The sequence below is a fragment of the Micropterus salmoides genome, unplaced genomic scaffold, assembly GCF_014851395.1.
Source record: "Micropterus salmoides isolate LMB-PRFRI ecotype aquatic unplaced genomic scaffold, ASM1485139v1 Ms_hic_scaffold_22, whole genome shotgun sequence".
In the NCBI taxonomy this organism is placed as follows: domain Eukaryota; kingdom Metazoa; phylum Chordata; class Actinopteri; order Centrarchiformes; family Centrarchidae; genus Micropterus; species Micropterus salmoides.
This window is the reverse complement of record NW_024041373.1, coordinates 4,976,038-4,989,719: the sequence shown is the minus strand read 5'-3', so window position 1 is coordinate 4,989,719 and position 13,682 is coordinate 4,976,038. Positions and strand designations below refer to the sequence as shown.

The 13,682-nt window shown below is 45.4% G+C and overlaps 1 protein-coding gene across 7 annotated transcripts in view; it reads right to left on the bottom strand.

Annotated features, from left to right (window-relative positions):
- rasgrp3 (RAS guanyl releasing protein 3 (calcium and DAG-regulated)) overlaps window positions 1-13,682 on the bottom strand; it is a 64,581-nt gene that overhangs the window by 3,641 nt on the left and 47,258 nt on the right. For 6 of the 7 annotated variants that reach the window (XM_038737694.1, XM_038737693.1, XM_038737696.1 and 3 more), the window contains 6 exons: window positions 13,140-13,220; window positions 12,731-12,844; window positions 12,494-12,609; window positions 12,059-12,203; window positions 11,581-11,617; window positions 131-280 (listed from right to left, as the gene is read on the bottom strand). In XM_038737694.1, coding sequence (XP_038593622.1) covers window positions 131-280; window positions 11,581-11,617; window positions 12,059-12,203; window positions 12,494-12,609; window positions 12,731-12,844; window positions 13,140-13,220 — 643 coding nt within the window. Of the gene's footprint in view, window positions 1-56; window positions 281-11,580; window positions 11,618-12,058; window positions 12,204-12,493; window positions 12,610-12,730; window positions 12,845-13,139; window positions 13,221-13,682 lie in introns of all 7 variants that reach the window. The other variant, XM_038737699.1, reaches the window with a different exon arrangement.

The following is a 13,682-nucleotide window of genomic DNA, read 5'->3' as shown; positions in this document are numbered from 1 at the left end:
GCTTCTCATCAAATTCTGGTATGTAAAATAAAAGCTCAGATGTAACTACAATTTACTTTAAATGTATAAATCCATTTTTCTGTGCAGTTCGTTTGGCCTTGTTCAGTAAATGTCTGTAGCTGAGAATGACCTTTACAGGTGGGCAGTGCGGGGCTGCTGGGCAGTGAGCTGTGGGTCAGTCTGGCTGGAGAAACACTGCCCAGAGAGCTGGAGCGGATCAGCTTCCTACAGGCCAGAACCAGCAGCTCCCGACATTGTTTATGACAGTTAACGCCACAGTCTGTAAAGTAAATATAGACACATCAACTGACATACAGGGCAAAACTTCAAGACAGGCAGATAATGTTACTTTGGTCTTGATTGCCAGATGGGAAGCATGGTCTGTATGAAAATCCAAAGCATCAGGGCAGTTGAACTGAAAGATGTTTCCAGTTTCACATTTCTTAAAGTGTCAGTTCTCTCAAATTGGCCCAATGCCTGAACAAATTATCCTAATCTGCATAACTATTCCACTGGGGTAAATGAGAAAATATGCTATTTATAATTAGGTTGAAGTGTTGATGGTAGTGTTTGGCTTACTAAAATGAAATTAATTTAAGTTATTTTATTTCCTGATCAGTAAAATTCTGTTTTTTACAACATTAGATTGTTCCATATACTGTTACTGTATATACTGTATACTGTGCATCTTATCATAACTGTATCTATATGTTTGGCTATATTTCAATTTTCCATGCCTCTTTCAGGTGGCAAATACTAAACTACTTCTAAAAGAAGGTGCTTTTGCTTTAACATTGGTTTATATCAAGGTAAACTAAAATTTAACAGGCTATCATTTGTATTGCTCATTCATCTTTCAAACTTAGATGTCCATAACATAATCAGTCCCTCCAGGATTTTGCAATTACAACTATTAACACAAATTCCAAAGATCCCAGTGAATTCAGCGCGACTTGCAATTTTGACCAATCATCACTGTTTCCGGCGAAACGTGCAGTACTGTGATCGAACATAAAAGGAAATCGTCTACTGACCAACAAACAGCAAAACAACACAGAGGAGACAAATCACTGTGACACAGGCAAACATTGAAGGAATCAGGGTGAGTCAGTTTAAATATGCAGGGTTACAACAAAATCGCATCTACCTTTGCAGCTTTCACTTATTCCCACAATTTCATAGTAAAAAATGCCCAAGAAGATCACAACTTTCAGTGCAATTTTTTACAAAACCTTGTGCAAAATCAGGCATTTTAGGCCGAAACAATGTACACATCACACCTGACAAAGTGTCTTTCTTTAGATGACTGGCCCAGTATTTATGCTTTCAAGTAATTTTACATTTTTTGCAAAATTCTTTAGATAACAGCAGGACATACATCATCACAATATCTGCTATTCATCTGTTTTTTTAATTAATCCTTCATTTATTAACTTATTCAATATGTAGCTTTAAATCAAAGGCCTCACTTAATCCATAAGAAATTGTCATTTTACTTGATGCAGAAGACAAGGTCAACCTATCGAAAGAATTCAATTACTTAAGAGACTGATCAAATTAATAATTGTGTTTTGATTGATATAGTTTAATTTCCCTGTTATTTTTTTTTTTTTTTTTTTTTAAACCTGTCCTGCCCAGCAGCCTGGTATAGAGTATAATGACCTGGATACCATATTGTGCCAGACAGATTTTACTTTAACAAGAGAGTATTAAAATACTCCTTTGTCTGTTTTATTATTTATTTAATTATGTATTGATTTGTCACCGGGCCGGACAGGGGGGCAGACACGGGGATGGGGGGGCACAAACAGACAGCACAGAGAAAGGACAACACCTGCAAGAGAAGGGGGAAAGGGGGATGGAGGGTGGGGACAACAGGGAAAAGCTGTGGGAAACACCAATTGCAGAAAGCAACGAAACCTGCAAGAGAACAGAGAGGGGGGCTTGGGGAGGAGAAAAACAACAACAAACAAACACAAACAAAAAAAACAATAAAAATAATAATAATAGTAAAAGAAAACCAGCCGAACAGCAGCAATAAACAGCTGACATATTAATGACATATTAAGACAACTAAGAGAACAATGAAAACAAGAAACAGTCACACACACTAAATAAGCAACACAACACAGCCACGAGAGCTGGAATAATAATTAATTTAAATAAGTAACTGAAAGAAAGGCATCAGGAATAATTCTACCAGGGACAACCTAAGTTTGTTTGTGTCTGTGTGTGTCTGTGTGCGTGTGGGTGAATGTGTCTGTATGTGTGTGTATGTACATGTGTGTGCGCATAAGCCTGTTAAAGAATGTAGTTGTTAGAGAGAGTGGGACGCCACGACTGTAACAGGCAGGCAAGAACCCCAGTAGCCAATAGGGTGGAAGAAAGAAAAAGAATAAATCAAATCAAAAAAAAACAAAGACTCCCAGATGCACCGCGATGCAAACGCAGAAGACCCCGACCCAAATGCCAGTTGACAACGTAATGCCGACGGAACGCAAAAGAGGAAGAGCAGCGCCCGGACCGACCGCGTCGCAGACACAACATAGACCAGTGGCCTCCCCCATCCAGCACCCCACCGCCGCGCAGCAAACAACCACAATGCCCAAATGCCACGCAATCATCAACACCAATGCACAAGTGACGAGCCCAACGCGCACACTGCGCGAGCACGGCGACACCCATGCCCAGCAGCCCCCCGCGAATCCCGCGTGCGAGGTCGGGCAAATGAGAGAGAGCAAACGGAACAACACGACAGCGAAAGCCAGCGGAGAGAGACACCAGCAGCAAGCCCCAGCCCGGCAGCAAACGCGCCGCACAGGTCACCGTGCACCCGCCAATAAAAGTCCACCGTCCCCCCAACTGCCGGAAAAAACTAAGGCCGCCGGCGCCAGCCGACATCCCCCATGCCCAGCGCGCCCCCCGGCCGCCATGCAACACCAGCCAAACCAGCAACGAGGCAAAATCAACTAGCTCAGCTGCATGCCACCAACAACCCACCCATCCATCAAGGGCCGAGAACTCCAGGCACAAACCCAGAACAAACCGGAGCACAGCCCTGCCCCGCACCCACACTGCACATCCCGAAAACTAACTATATACCTCAGTATCCAGAGGGGTCCAACAACTGGCCGACAGAGAAATGGGCAAGCACGGATCCGAGGCCAACGAAGCAAAACAGGAACGCAAACAGGTCCCTCCAAGCCAACGAGGAGATGCCTCCCCCGGACTCCAACGCACAAACTAAACGCCCAGCAGCCATCCAGAGACCCTGCCCAGGGAAAAAGTATAATACATCAAGATGCATCGATAATCGTCCCACAATCCCACCGCAGACCCCCACCCCCAGAAGCCAGGACACCCTGCGACCCCCCAAAGCGCAAAGGACCCCAGACCGCATGTCCAGGGGAAGCTGTACCCCGCCCCAAGGAAGAACAGCAGAAAGCCGTGCCGGGAAGCTCGCTACCGCCAGGGAGCGATAACGCGGGAGAACCAGGCCAACGGTCCCCCAGCCCAGCCAGAGGCATCCCTCCCTACAGTGCAGCCAGTGACAGCAGCCCCCGAGGCCGATTTCATCCCCGGACAGGGGCCCAGCCCCCCCAGTCAAGCACCCCCAAGGAGGAGCACCAAAACCTACCCCGACAGCACCGGTCATGCGCCCCAGAGACTCCCGAATGCCCCCACCGTGAGAGAGCTGGCAGGGGGAAGCAGCGGGAGCCTCACCTCTGCCGAAGAGGGCCCAGGCGAGGAGAGGAGACAACGGGCCCCCAGGCCCAGGGACACACCACCCGCCCAGAAATGAGCAAAGGCCACAAGCCCGAGTCCGCAGAACCCTAGGCCAAGGGCGGGCCCCCACGCCAGGGGAGCCCCGACCCCCCCCAGCCCACCCCAGATCAGGCAAGGCCGCCACCAACCCCACAGCACCCCCAACGCCCGGGGCTCCAGGGGTAGGACACGAGGCCAATGAGAATCTCTCCCACTCCTTCAACCCCTCTGCCTGCCTCTGTAAATGTATTGTTTTGTGTTGGATGCATGTCATGGATTGTGAAGTGTTGTATGGTGGAGTGAAGATAAGGTGTGTGGTAACTAAGGTGCAACTAAAATTGGAGGGTAGTTGTGACACAGGCACCCCACAACTGTCAGGTAGTGGAGCCTCCCATCGTGCCCCTCCCACCCCCCAAGCCCTCTGTGTCTAATGTGTAATTAAAATTGAGGGACAGGCAGTGAGGGAGGAAGAAGTGCGAGGCCGCAATAAAGCAGCCCCACCCCCCAAACGCCCTGCAGGCTGCCCGTCCCCCAGGATCCTAAGGGTGTATGTTGTGAGACATGACCAAAGGGGAAAGGTGAAGGAGGTCATAGGGAGGCTAGAAGACCAGATTCCTGACTGGCCCCATCATTTATTCAGTCCCGTCCCCCACCCCCCTAAGCAGGAGGACGCCAGGTCCCTCCAGCCCAGGGCTTATAGCAAGAGCCCCTCTAGCACCGGTAGCACCCCAGAGTCAGTGACAACCCCGCCCATCCCCAGGACGGGCCCAGGGGGGCCCAGCCCCCCCAGCGCGCAGACCCGCCCCAGACCCAGAGGCTCCAAAGCCCCGTGCCCCAGACCCCCACACACTCCAGAGGCAGGTCAGTGCAGCCCCAACCCAAAGTCCAACAATCCCCCGTCCTCGCCGGGGCCCCTCCGGCAGCCCCACTGCTAACCCCTCACCTCACCGCTCCCCCACAATCAGCAGCACTCCGAGCACCACCAGCCCCCAAGGGAGCAGGTCCGGGGCAGCAAGGACCCCACCCAAGGACAGAACGGCCCAACAGCCCAGATCCGAAGGTCGGCCCACACCCAGGAGGCAATGCCACACAGGCCAGGTCAGGCCAGAAGACCCCCACCCCCGCTCCCTTCCCTCCCTAGCAGCGAAGCATCCCACACACAAACCCCCACCGTCCCCAAAGAAAAGAGACAGCAATCACCCCGCGACAGCAGCAACAGCCCCTCAGCCCTAGGGAGTCAGCAGATGCAAATAGCCCCTAGGACTCAACACGACCACACTCCAGAGGGCCGCGACGCGACTGCAAGCAACCATCGACACACCCCAAAGCACAATCCCTCCATACACAGGATCCCGGCACAACCACCAAGCATCCAGTCCGGGCACTAAAATCCAGAGGAGACACCCCCCAACCAGCTCAAAAAGGACCAGCCCGCACCCCCAACCCACCCCGTCAACCCCTTCTTCCCGGTCCCCCACCCCTCCAACAACCAGTCGCCAGACCCCTCAGAGAACCGAAATGCAATTATCAGGATGCACAGCATGCACACAGGACAGAGCCGCACACCAGCCCAGTCCCGGCCCGCACCCGATGCCCCCAACCCCCGACAAGCACGCAAGCCAATAATGACCTACAGATGAGCCAATCAACACTACCCCGCTACCAATCTAACTAGCGGCACACAACAGCCAAGTAATGCGCTGCGCAGGAGAGATGCCAGCCGGCGCAAACCGCCCCCATCCCCCCCGCAGCCAGAGAGACCACAGACCCCACCCACGGCTACACCGTGACCCACGCCGCACGTTCACCACCAGACCGAAACCCACCACAAGCATCCCCCCCCACCAACCTCCACCGCCATGCCCGCCCCCTCCCCCCAACCCGGACCCACACACAGGACACACAGGGAGGCAGCCAAGCACCGAGCGCCACCACATCCGCACAGCGCGCGAGTCAAAATCACCACCCGCGCACCGATACCAACAACCTCGTGACACCTAAGCAGAGTGGCTACCCACCCCGCAGCAGCGGCACGCCGAATACAGGGCAAACACCGGTCCCCCCGTCAAGCCCGCGCCCTAGGCAACCCGAGCGCCGCATCACCGCCCCCCGCCAACACCATGCCATCAACCAACATTTAAAATTAGAAAAAGTCCCCCACGCCCGCACCGCAATGCATCTAAGAATCAACCCACCCCCAGACACACCTACCAGCCGTACGGGACCCTGACCAGCAAGGCAGTACACACCCACCCCCATTAAGTGATAAAGTTGATCAAGGGGGACCAGAGAGATTGGAATTGTGTCAATTTGTTTTTTTTTACAGCAGACATTTTCTCCATGCTAATGTGATCTATAAGGTGATTCCGATATTGGGTGATACTTATATTCTTTTTGGCCTTCCAGTTCATGAGGATAGTTTTCTTGGCGATGCATAAGGCAGTGAGAAGCATGTATGATGTGTCAACCTCTATACTAATGTCACTTAGGTCCCCCAGCACGCAGAGTGATGGGGAAACTGGGACGGGGTAACTTAGCCATATCGATAGGTCTTCACATATCTTCTGCCAGAACTTTTGAACAGGTGTACATTGCCACATAGCATGCATGTAACTATCAGATATGTTACCTGAGCAGTTCCGGCAGATGTTTGACTGCATAAGACCCATTCTGAACATCCTTTGTCCAGTATAGTGTGTTCTATGGAGAGTTTTATACTGTATAAGTTGTAGATTGGGATTTGTAGTCATTCTAAAGGTATTTAAACATATCTGCATCCAAAAGTTTTGGTCTGGACTAATGGATAGATCTGTTTCCCATTTTAAGAATGGGAGAGAGATTGAACTATCTGTTTTTAACAGTAACATGTATACTTTTGATAACAGTTTTGGAGGCGAGAGTTTAAGAAAGTCTGTTATCATTGGAGGTAAATCTAAGTCCATTATTTTATCCTTAAATCTAGCCTGAATTATGGATTTAAACTGTTGAAATTCCAGAAATCTATTATGGCTAATTCCATATTGTGCCACTAGATCCTGGAATGGAATAAAGTTACTGCCTTGCATTACATGCTCTAGATGTCTTATCCCTTTGTCATACCACAGTGGGGAATTTAGTGTTTTCTTATTTTGCAGGATGTCAGGATTATTCCAGATTGGGGTAAATCTGCATGGGATAGGTGAAGACCCAGATATTTTGAGAAGTTCCCACCAAGCTGCCAAGGAAGTGCTTATGTTAATGCTTTTAAAGCAGGTATGACGTTTGATGCTGGAACTGATGAATGGCATATCGGAAATTTTAATTTCATTACAGAAGGTTTGTTCTATGTCCATCCATGAGTGGTCCAGGGGGCTCTGATTGATCCATTTTGAGATATATTGTAGTCTATTAGACAGGAAGTAATGATAAAAATTTGGCAGTTCTAAACCACCACAGTCTTTTGCTTTTTGCATAGTTTTTAGACTGATTCGTGGGGGTTTATTTTTCCACAAAAATTTTGAGATGTTTGAGTCCAGTGATTTAAACCAGACAGCAGAGGGTTTGGTGGGTAACATTGAAAACAGATAATTGATTTTAGGTAGGACCATCATTTTTATGGTGGAGACTCTTCCCATGAGTGATATAGGTAATGATGTCCACCGTACAAGGTCATCCTCTATAGATTTAAGTAAAGGCGTGTAGTTTAGCCATGTCAGTTCTGACAGCCTGGAGAAATATTGACACCCAGATATTTAATATTCCCAGACTTTAGCGGTGTGGTAGATATACTCTGGAAATCACACTTTACAGGTAAAACTATGGATTTACTCCAGTTAATGGAGTAGTCTGAGATGGATGAGAATTTATCTATAAGTGTGATTGTCTCAGAAAGAGAAGTTTGTGAGTTTAGGAGGAAAAGTAATACATCATCTGCATAAAGGCTTATCTTATGGTGTATATTTTCTGTTTGAATTCCTTTAATATTATTATTTTGTCTGATCGCAGCTGCTAGTGGTTCTATAAAAATAGCAAATAGCGAGGGAGAGAGTGGGCAACCCTGCCTGGTACCCCTCTGGAGACTAAAGCATGGAGAAGTATGATCATTTGTTTTGACAGAAGCTCTTGGGGAACTGTATAAGATTTTAATCCAATCTATGAAAGAGTTTCCAAATCCAAATTTATATAAAGTAGCGAATAGAAATTTCCAATTTACTCTGTCAAATGCTTTCTCTGCATCTAAAGAAACAACTATAGTTTCCAGGTTATGAATAGTGGCATAGTCTATTACGTTAAGTAGCCTGCGTGTATTGTTGGTGGAGTGCCTACCCTTAATAAATCCTGTTTGGTCAGAGTGTATTATACCAGGAGTGACCTTCTCTAGCCTTCTTGCTAGGGTTTTGCAGATGATTTTAAGATCTGCGTTAATAAGTGATATTGGGCGATAACTGGACGGGAGTGTGGGGTCTTTGTCTGGTTTAAGGAGCAGGCTGATATTAGCAGAATTCATTGTTGGAGGCAACATGCAAGTACCCCTAATTTGCATAACCATCCTATAGAATGTGGGCGCAAGTATTTCCCAGAATTCCTTATAGAGTTCAGCGGGAAAACCATCTGGCCCAGGGGCTTTATTATTCGGCATATGTAAGAGAGCTTCCTGGAGTTCAGCCATTGAAACAGGTGAATCCAGAGCCCTGATCTGTTCATCATCTAACTTGGCAAATCTATATTGTTCAGAAATGCATCGATGTTAGAGCTAGATGGGTCAATTTGTGATGTATATAAGTTTTTATAATAATCTCTGAATGCATTGTTGATTTCTTCTGGGTTATAAGTCAGATTCCCAGCTGAGTCCTTTAAGGAAGAAATAGTTATTTTTTCTTTATTCAATTTCAATTGGCTGGCTAAGAATCTGCCGGATCTATTGCCATGTTCAAAGTTCTCCAAGCGTAGTCTTTGCAACTGAAATTGGGTCTTTTTATTAATAATTTCATTTAATTCAAGTTTTGATTTTCTCAGATCATTCAGCATGTGTTCCTGTGGGGAGGCAGCAAGGGTAGTTTCTAATGTTTTTATTTTTTGTTCTAGCTGTAATTCACAAGATCTCTCTTTCTTTTTTTTGTATGATGAATAGGAGATTATTTTACCTCTCATGACTGCTTTTGCTGCCTCCCAAAGAAGACATGGCGAGGTTCCTGGCAGGTCATTAGTTTCCATATATATTGCCCACTCCTTTTTGAAGTAATTTATAAAATCTAGGTCTTTAAGCAATGATGCGTTAAATCTCCAACTTCTAGTTGGCTGTGTGACCCTTTTTTTAGTAAGAGTGATAGAAACCGGTGCATGATCACTGATAGTGATAGGGTGAATCTGAGTGTTGGAAATGTCTGTCATAATTGAGCTGCTAACCAAAAAATAGTCAAGGCGAGAAAATGAGTGGTGGACTGGTGAAAAGAAGGTATATTCTCTAAGAGTGGGGTGGTGAGAACGCCAAACATCACAAAGACCAAAATCGCTCATGTATTGTTTAAGGATGTCTGTTGATTTCCAAATACGGTGACCACCTGCCGTACTGAGCCTGTCAACTGCTGGATTACATACCATGTTGAAGTCCCCTCCTAATATAAGAGCTGTGTCTGAGTGAGCAGAGAGTGAGTTGAAGAAAGCATGAAAAAAGGAGGGGTCGTCAACATTTGGGCCATAGATGTTAGCAATGCATAAAGGAGTATTTTGAATCGAAATGTTAACAATAATGAATCGACCCTCTGGATCAATAGTAGTGTTATTATGATTGAAGTGTGTTTTTCTATTTATCATAATGGTGACACCCCTTTGTTTTGAGTTATAACAGGCTGAGTACGAGTGAGGAAACTGTGGTGAGGTTAGTTTATCTGCTGTCTTGGGTAAATGAGTCTCCTGTAGTAGGACAATGTCTGCTTGCAGATTATTTAGATGGTTAAAAATTTTTAATCTCTTTTCCCTTGAACCAAGTCCGCGTACATTCCAAGAGGTGATTATAAGTGAGGTCATCATTCAACTAAGGGATGTGGTGTAGGCTAGTGTGTGCAGTGTGCGTGTTGTATTATTGTGTGTGTTGTATGCGCCTGTATGTGTGTGTCTATGTGTTCATGTTGTATGCGCCTGCGTGTGTGTGCTAGCGGTGTGCCCGACTGTTTGTGAATTAAACAGTATGAAAATTGCGCAGCTGATCGATGTGTAAACGGCGGAGGAAGAGCAACATTAACAAAAGAAAGAAACAGTGAAACAAAAACAGGGGAAAATACACAAAACATTATCGGACAGACTAGTCAGATAACCACAGTATAGGCTGTTGAGACGTGCACTGTATTTTATAACTATTAACTTGCCATATGTCACGGAGTAATTAACTGATAGGGGAAAAAATGATCGCATAGTGATACAGTTCACCTGTTGCTGGACTTGGTTCTTAGTAGAGCCAAGGAGTGGTGTCTCGGTCGCGGTACAGCTGGCCATCGACGTAAAGTTTATCCACAGCGATGACAGCCCGTGATCCTTCTCCAATAAGCTTCTTTCTTATCGGGAACAGGACTCGGCGTCGGTCCAGGATCTCCCGGGGAAACTGGTCGTTAACGCTGAAGTTGGTCCCTCTCAGCTCCCTGCCGCGGCCTTTAACCAGTTCCTTCTGCTTGAAGTGTTCAAACTTCGCGACGATGGGCCTGGGCCTCTGGTTCTCCTGTCGCCGTCCTCCCAGGCGGTGCACCCGGTGGAAGCTGATGTTCTTTACGGTCTCGGCCGGGAGCTTCAGTTGATTTTGGATGAAGCTTTTAACGGTCTCCTCTGGGGTTTCATCCGCCTGCTCCGGGATACCCGAAATGACCAGATTATCCCGCATACTACGAGCCTGGAGATCGATGATTGCTTCTCTAATGTTTTTATTGTCTGCCGAGAGCCGCGTCATTCCCTCCGTGAGGGATTTAACCGAACCTTTGAGGACCTTGTTTTCTGCCGCGAGCTCAACCACCTGTTTCTGGCTGAACTCCAGGGATTCCCGCAGAGCCTGAAACTCTTTGTGAAGTACTTCCACAAGAGATAATCGGGCATCAAAGCTGGACAATTTCTTGTCTATTGAATCCAGAATCTCTGTAAAATCTGCACCTTGCGAGGAGACTGCTCCAGGTGATGCTCCAGGTGAGTCTTCAGTGCGGTTTCTTTTTGATTTCCCCATGACCACTCGATGAAAACACTGGTCAATATAAACTTCAAGGTCCTCCAAACACTCGTCCTCGAGGTCCTCCAGTGCGATTTGACTGCTCTTATTTGTTAATTCGCTTAAAATTGGCGGATTGTTTGTTTAATGAATTGTTTGTTTAGCTGCGCGCTGCCATGTTTGAATTGCACCAAGTCTCACGAGATTACACAAACGCTCACCGTGTCATCTCCTCACCTCTACTCCTCCTCACCTCTACTCCTCCTCTCCTCCTCTCCTCCTCCTAATTTCCCTGTTATTAATAGGGTGGTACCCTGACTACAAGTGTTTATTAAAGTAGTGTTTCTCCTACATTACCATAGGAACCTTTGAACCTTTGCACTACACTCATTACAACTTGCATATTACATTTTTTGTTTCTATATGAGTGTATATAAATGTGGTTTATTTATTTACTGTATTGTTTATTTTATTGTTATATTCTATTCTAATTTAAAATATTTGAATTTGTGTTTATACATTTTTGTATTGTATAGGGGGCTACAACTGCATTTCATTGTGCAATCCTGTATTTTATAATGGCAATATTGACAATAAAGCAATAAAACCATGTTCATTGGTCTTTAAAGAAGAATGCTATGAAACAATACCTTTGCACTTGTAGCCCTGTTTGATGATTCCCCAGAGCTGCAGGAATGAGAGGAAGGGGAATGGTACAGAAAATACAAAAAAAATAACATTAGAAAAAGAAGCGCATGGACGCATTTTTCTAAAGCCACAAAGATACAATGATCACAACATTTCCATGTGGTTATGCCTGTTAAATCTGTGAGAATGTGACCTCACAGTGAGGTTCTACCCCGCTCAAGAGCCGGCAGATCTCAGAAAGTTACATGTTGTAGAATACATACTGTTCATATTGTGCACATTGCACATCATTACAATTTTTACCAGAATTACTGGTAACAATGAGAACAAGAGTTCAACAGGTACAACAGCGAGTAATATCCCATTAACTGGCTCAAGGCAGTCCAGTCAGTTTAATTGTAATGTCTGCAAACTTTCAATAACAGGAGTGTAATTAAGGAGGCATGAAACGTGCAGTGACAGAATCTTAGAGATACACACAAATCCAGCACAATGTTCACAGAAGGTGGGCTTCAGGTATGTCATCTCCTGGAAGTTGTGGATGAAACCTGGACCCATCTTACACTGCAGTGGGTTAGCCCGAAGGAAATACGCTATCATCTCATCCTTACTGATCAATCCATCTCTGAAAGAGAGGTGGAAAGGGAGAAGAAAGAAAGGAAGATGCAAAGTAAAGAGATGGCAGTCAATCACAGGTGTTCCAGTCCTGCCAGGTTATACAAATTATCTAAAATGTTTCATTCATTTGCATTGTTAGGAAAGACCACCTGGGGCTGTACTACAGGTGGTACACAAACCACAGATTGAGAACTACTGTTCTTGCAAGCCAGGACATCATGCTGTGACTAGCTTGGACTCCAAAATACACTTAGTGTGTTACAGTTAATTATTTGAACATCTGTTCATAACACTCACTGATCTTTGTCCAAAACACAGAAGGAGTCCAGGAAAGGAAAGTTAGCAGCGATGCTCTCAAAGTCCTCTTGAGAAATATAGCCATCATGGTCATGGTCATAATTCCTAAATACAGACTTCCCAATGACAAGAAAAATAATTTCAAAGATATTTCACACATACCTCAACATATGTCCTACCAGTAGCAGTTTTCTATATTGTGGAGGCATACTCTGAAAATGGATGTTGTCTACTCACATCCACCAACTTCCTGATGTGTTTATTGACCACAGAAGGGTCTGGTTTGGTGGTGACACCAGAAGCCCAGTCCAGTGGGGCCAGGGGCTTGTTGGGAGTTGTTGGAGAGGTAGGCTGTAAAGAAACATACAGTACACATACACAGGACTTGGATCAGCAAATACTCTGTTATACCAGGACTACAGATTAAAAAGGTAATATTTTCTTGCCCTGAATGCTGAATGACAGCACAGGTTAAAATATTTGTAAGTCGTCAAAAAGAAGTATTATGATACAGGACAAAAGGATCTTTAACCTTTCAGACGAAATATCAAGTTTTTTGAAACTGGACATACTCAGTGTGGACAAGCCTGAACACAAAACACAACAATAAAAAAAACAAATACAAACCATTTCTGCTGAAACTTACCAGTGATTTGGGGTTACGTGGTTCCCTTAGCAATGACAACTCATAAATCTCATCTTCTGTGTAATAAAGATCTAAAGAAAGCTGAAAATACAAATATTTTGGATATAATTAGTTTTAAAATCAATGAACAATTGAAAGCATAGTACACTTTCATGTAATGTTTTAGACTATTGAATATTTGTGACAAATCACATCACAAGTGTGGACAGTGTAGTACAGTGATTTGGTGCTCCTTGCAACCCACAGAGCTGTATACTGTAGAGCAATTTTCAATTTTCACTTTCTTTCTCAACACTTTATTTATACATTTATACAATATTTATACCCTTATTATGAACAAAGTCCTAATATATGTAGAGGCTGCCTCAACCAGTAAGTACATCTAAAACAAATAACAATAAAAGCCATTCAACCTCCTCTGCATACCCAACCACGTCTGAAATTGAGCCATTACTAGCTGCCTGCCTAGATGAAACTGTTCAACCAGGTTAAAAGTCCCAACCCTCTGAGGGCAGAGGGAAGCTGACACTGTAAGGGAATTCA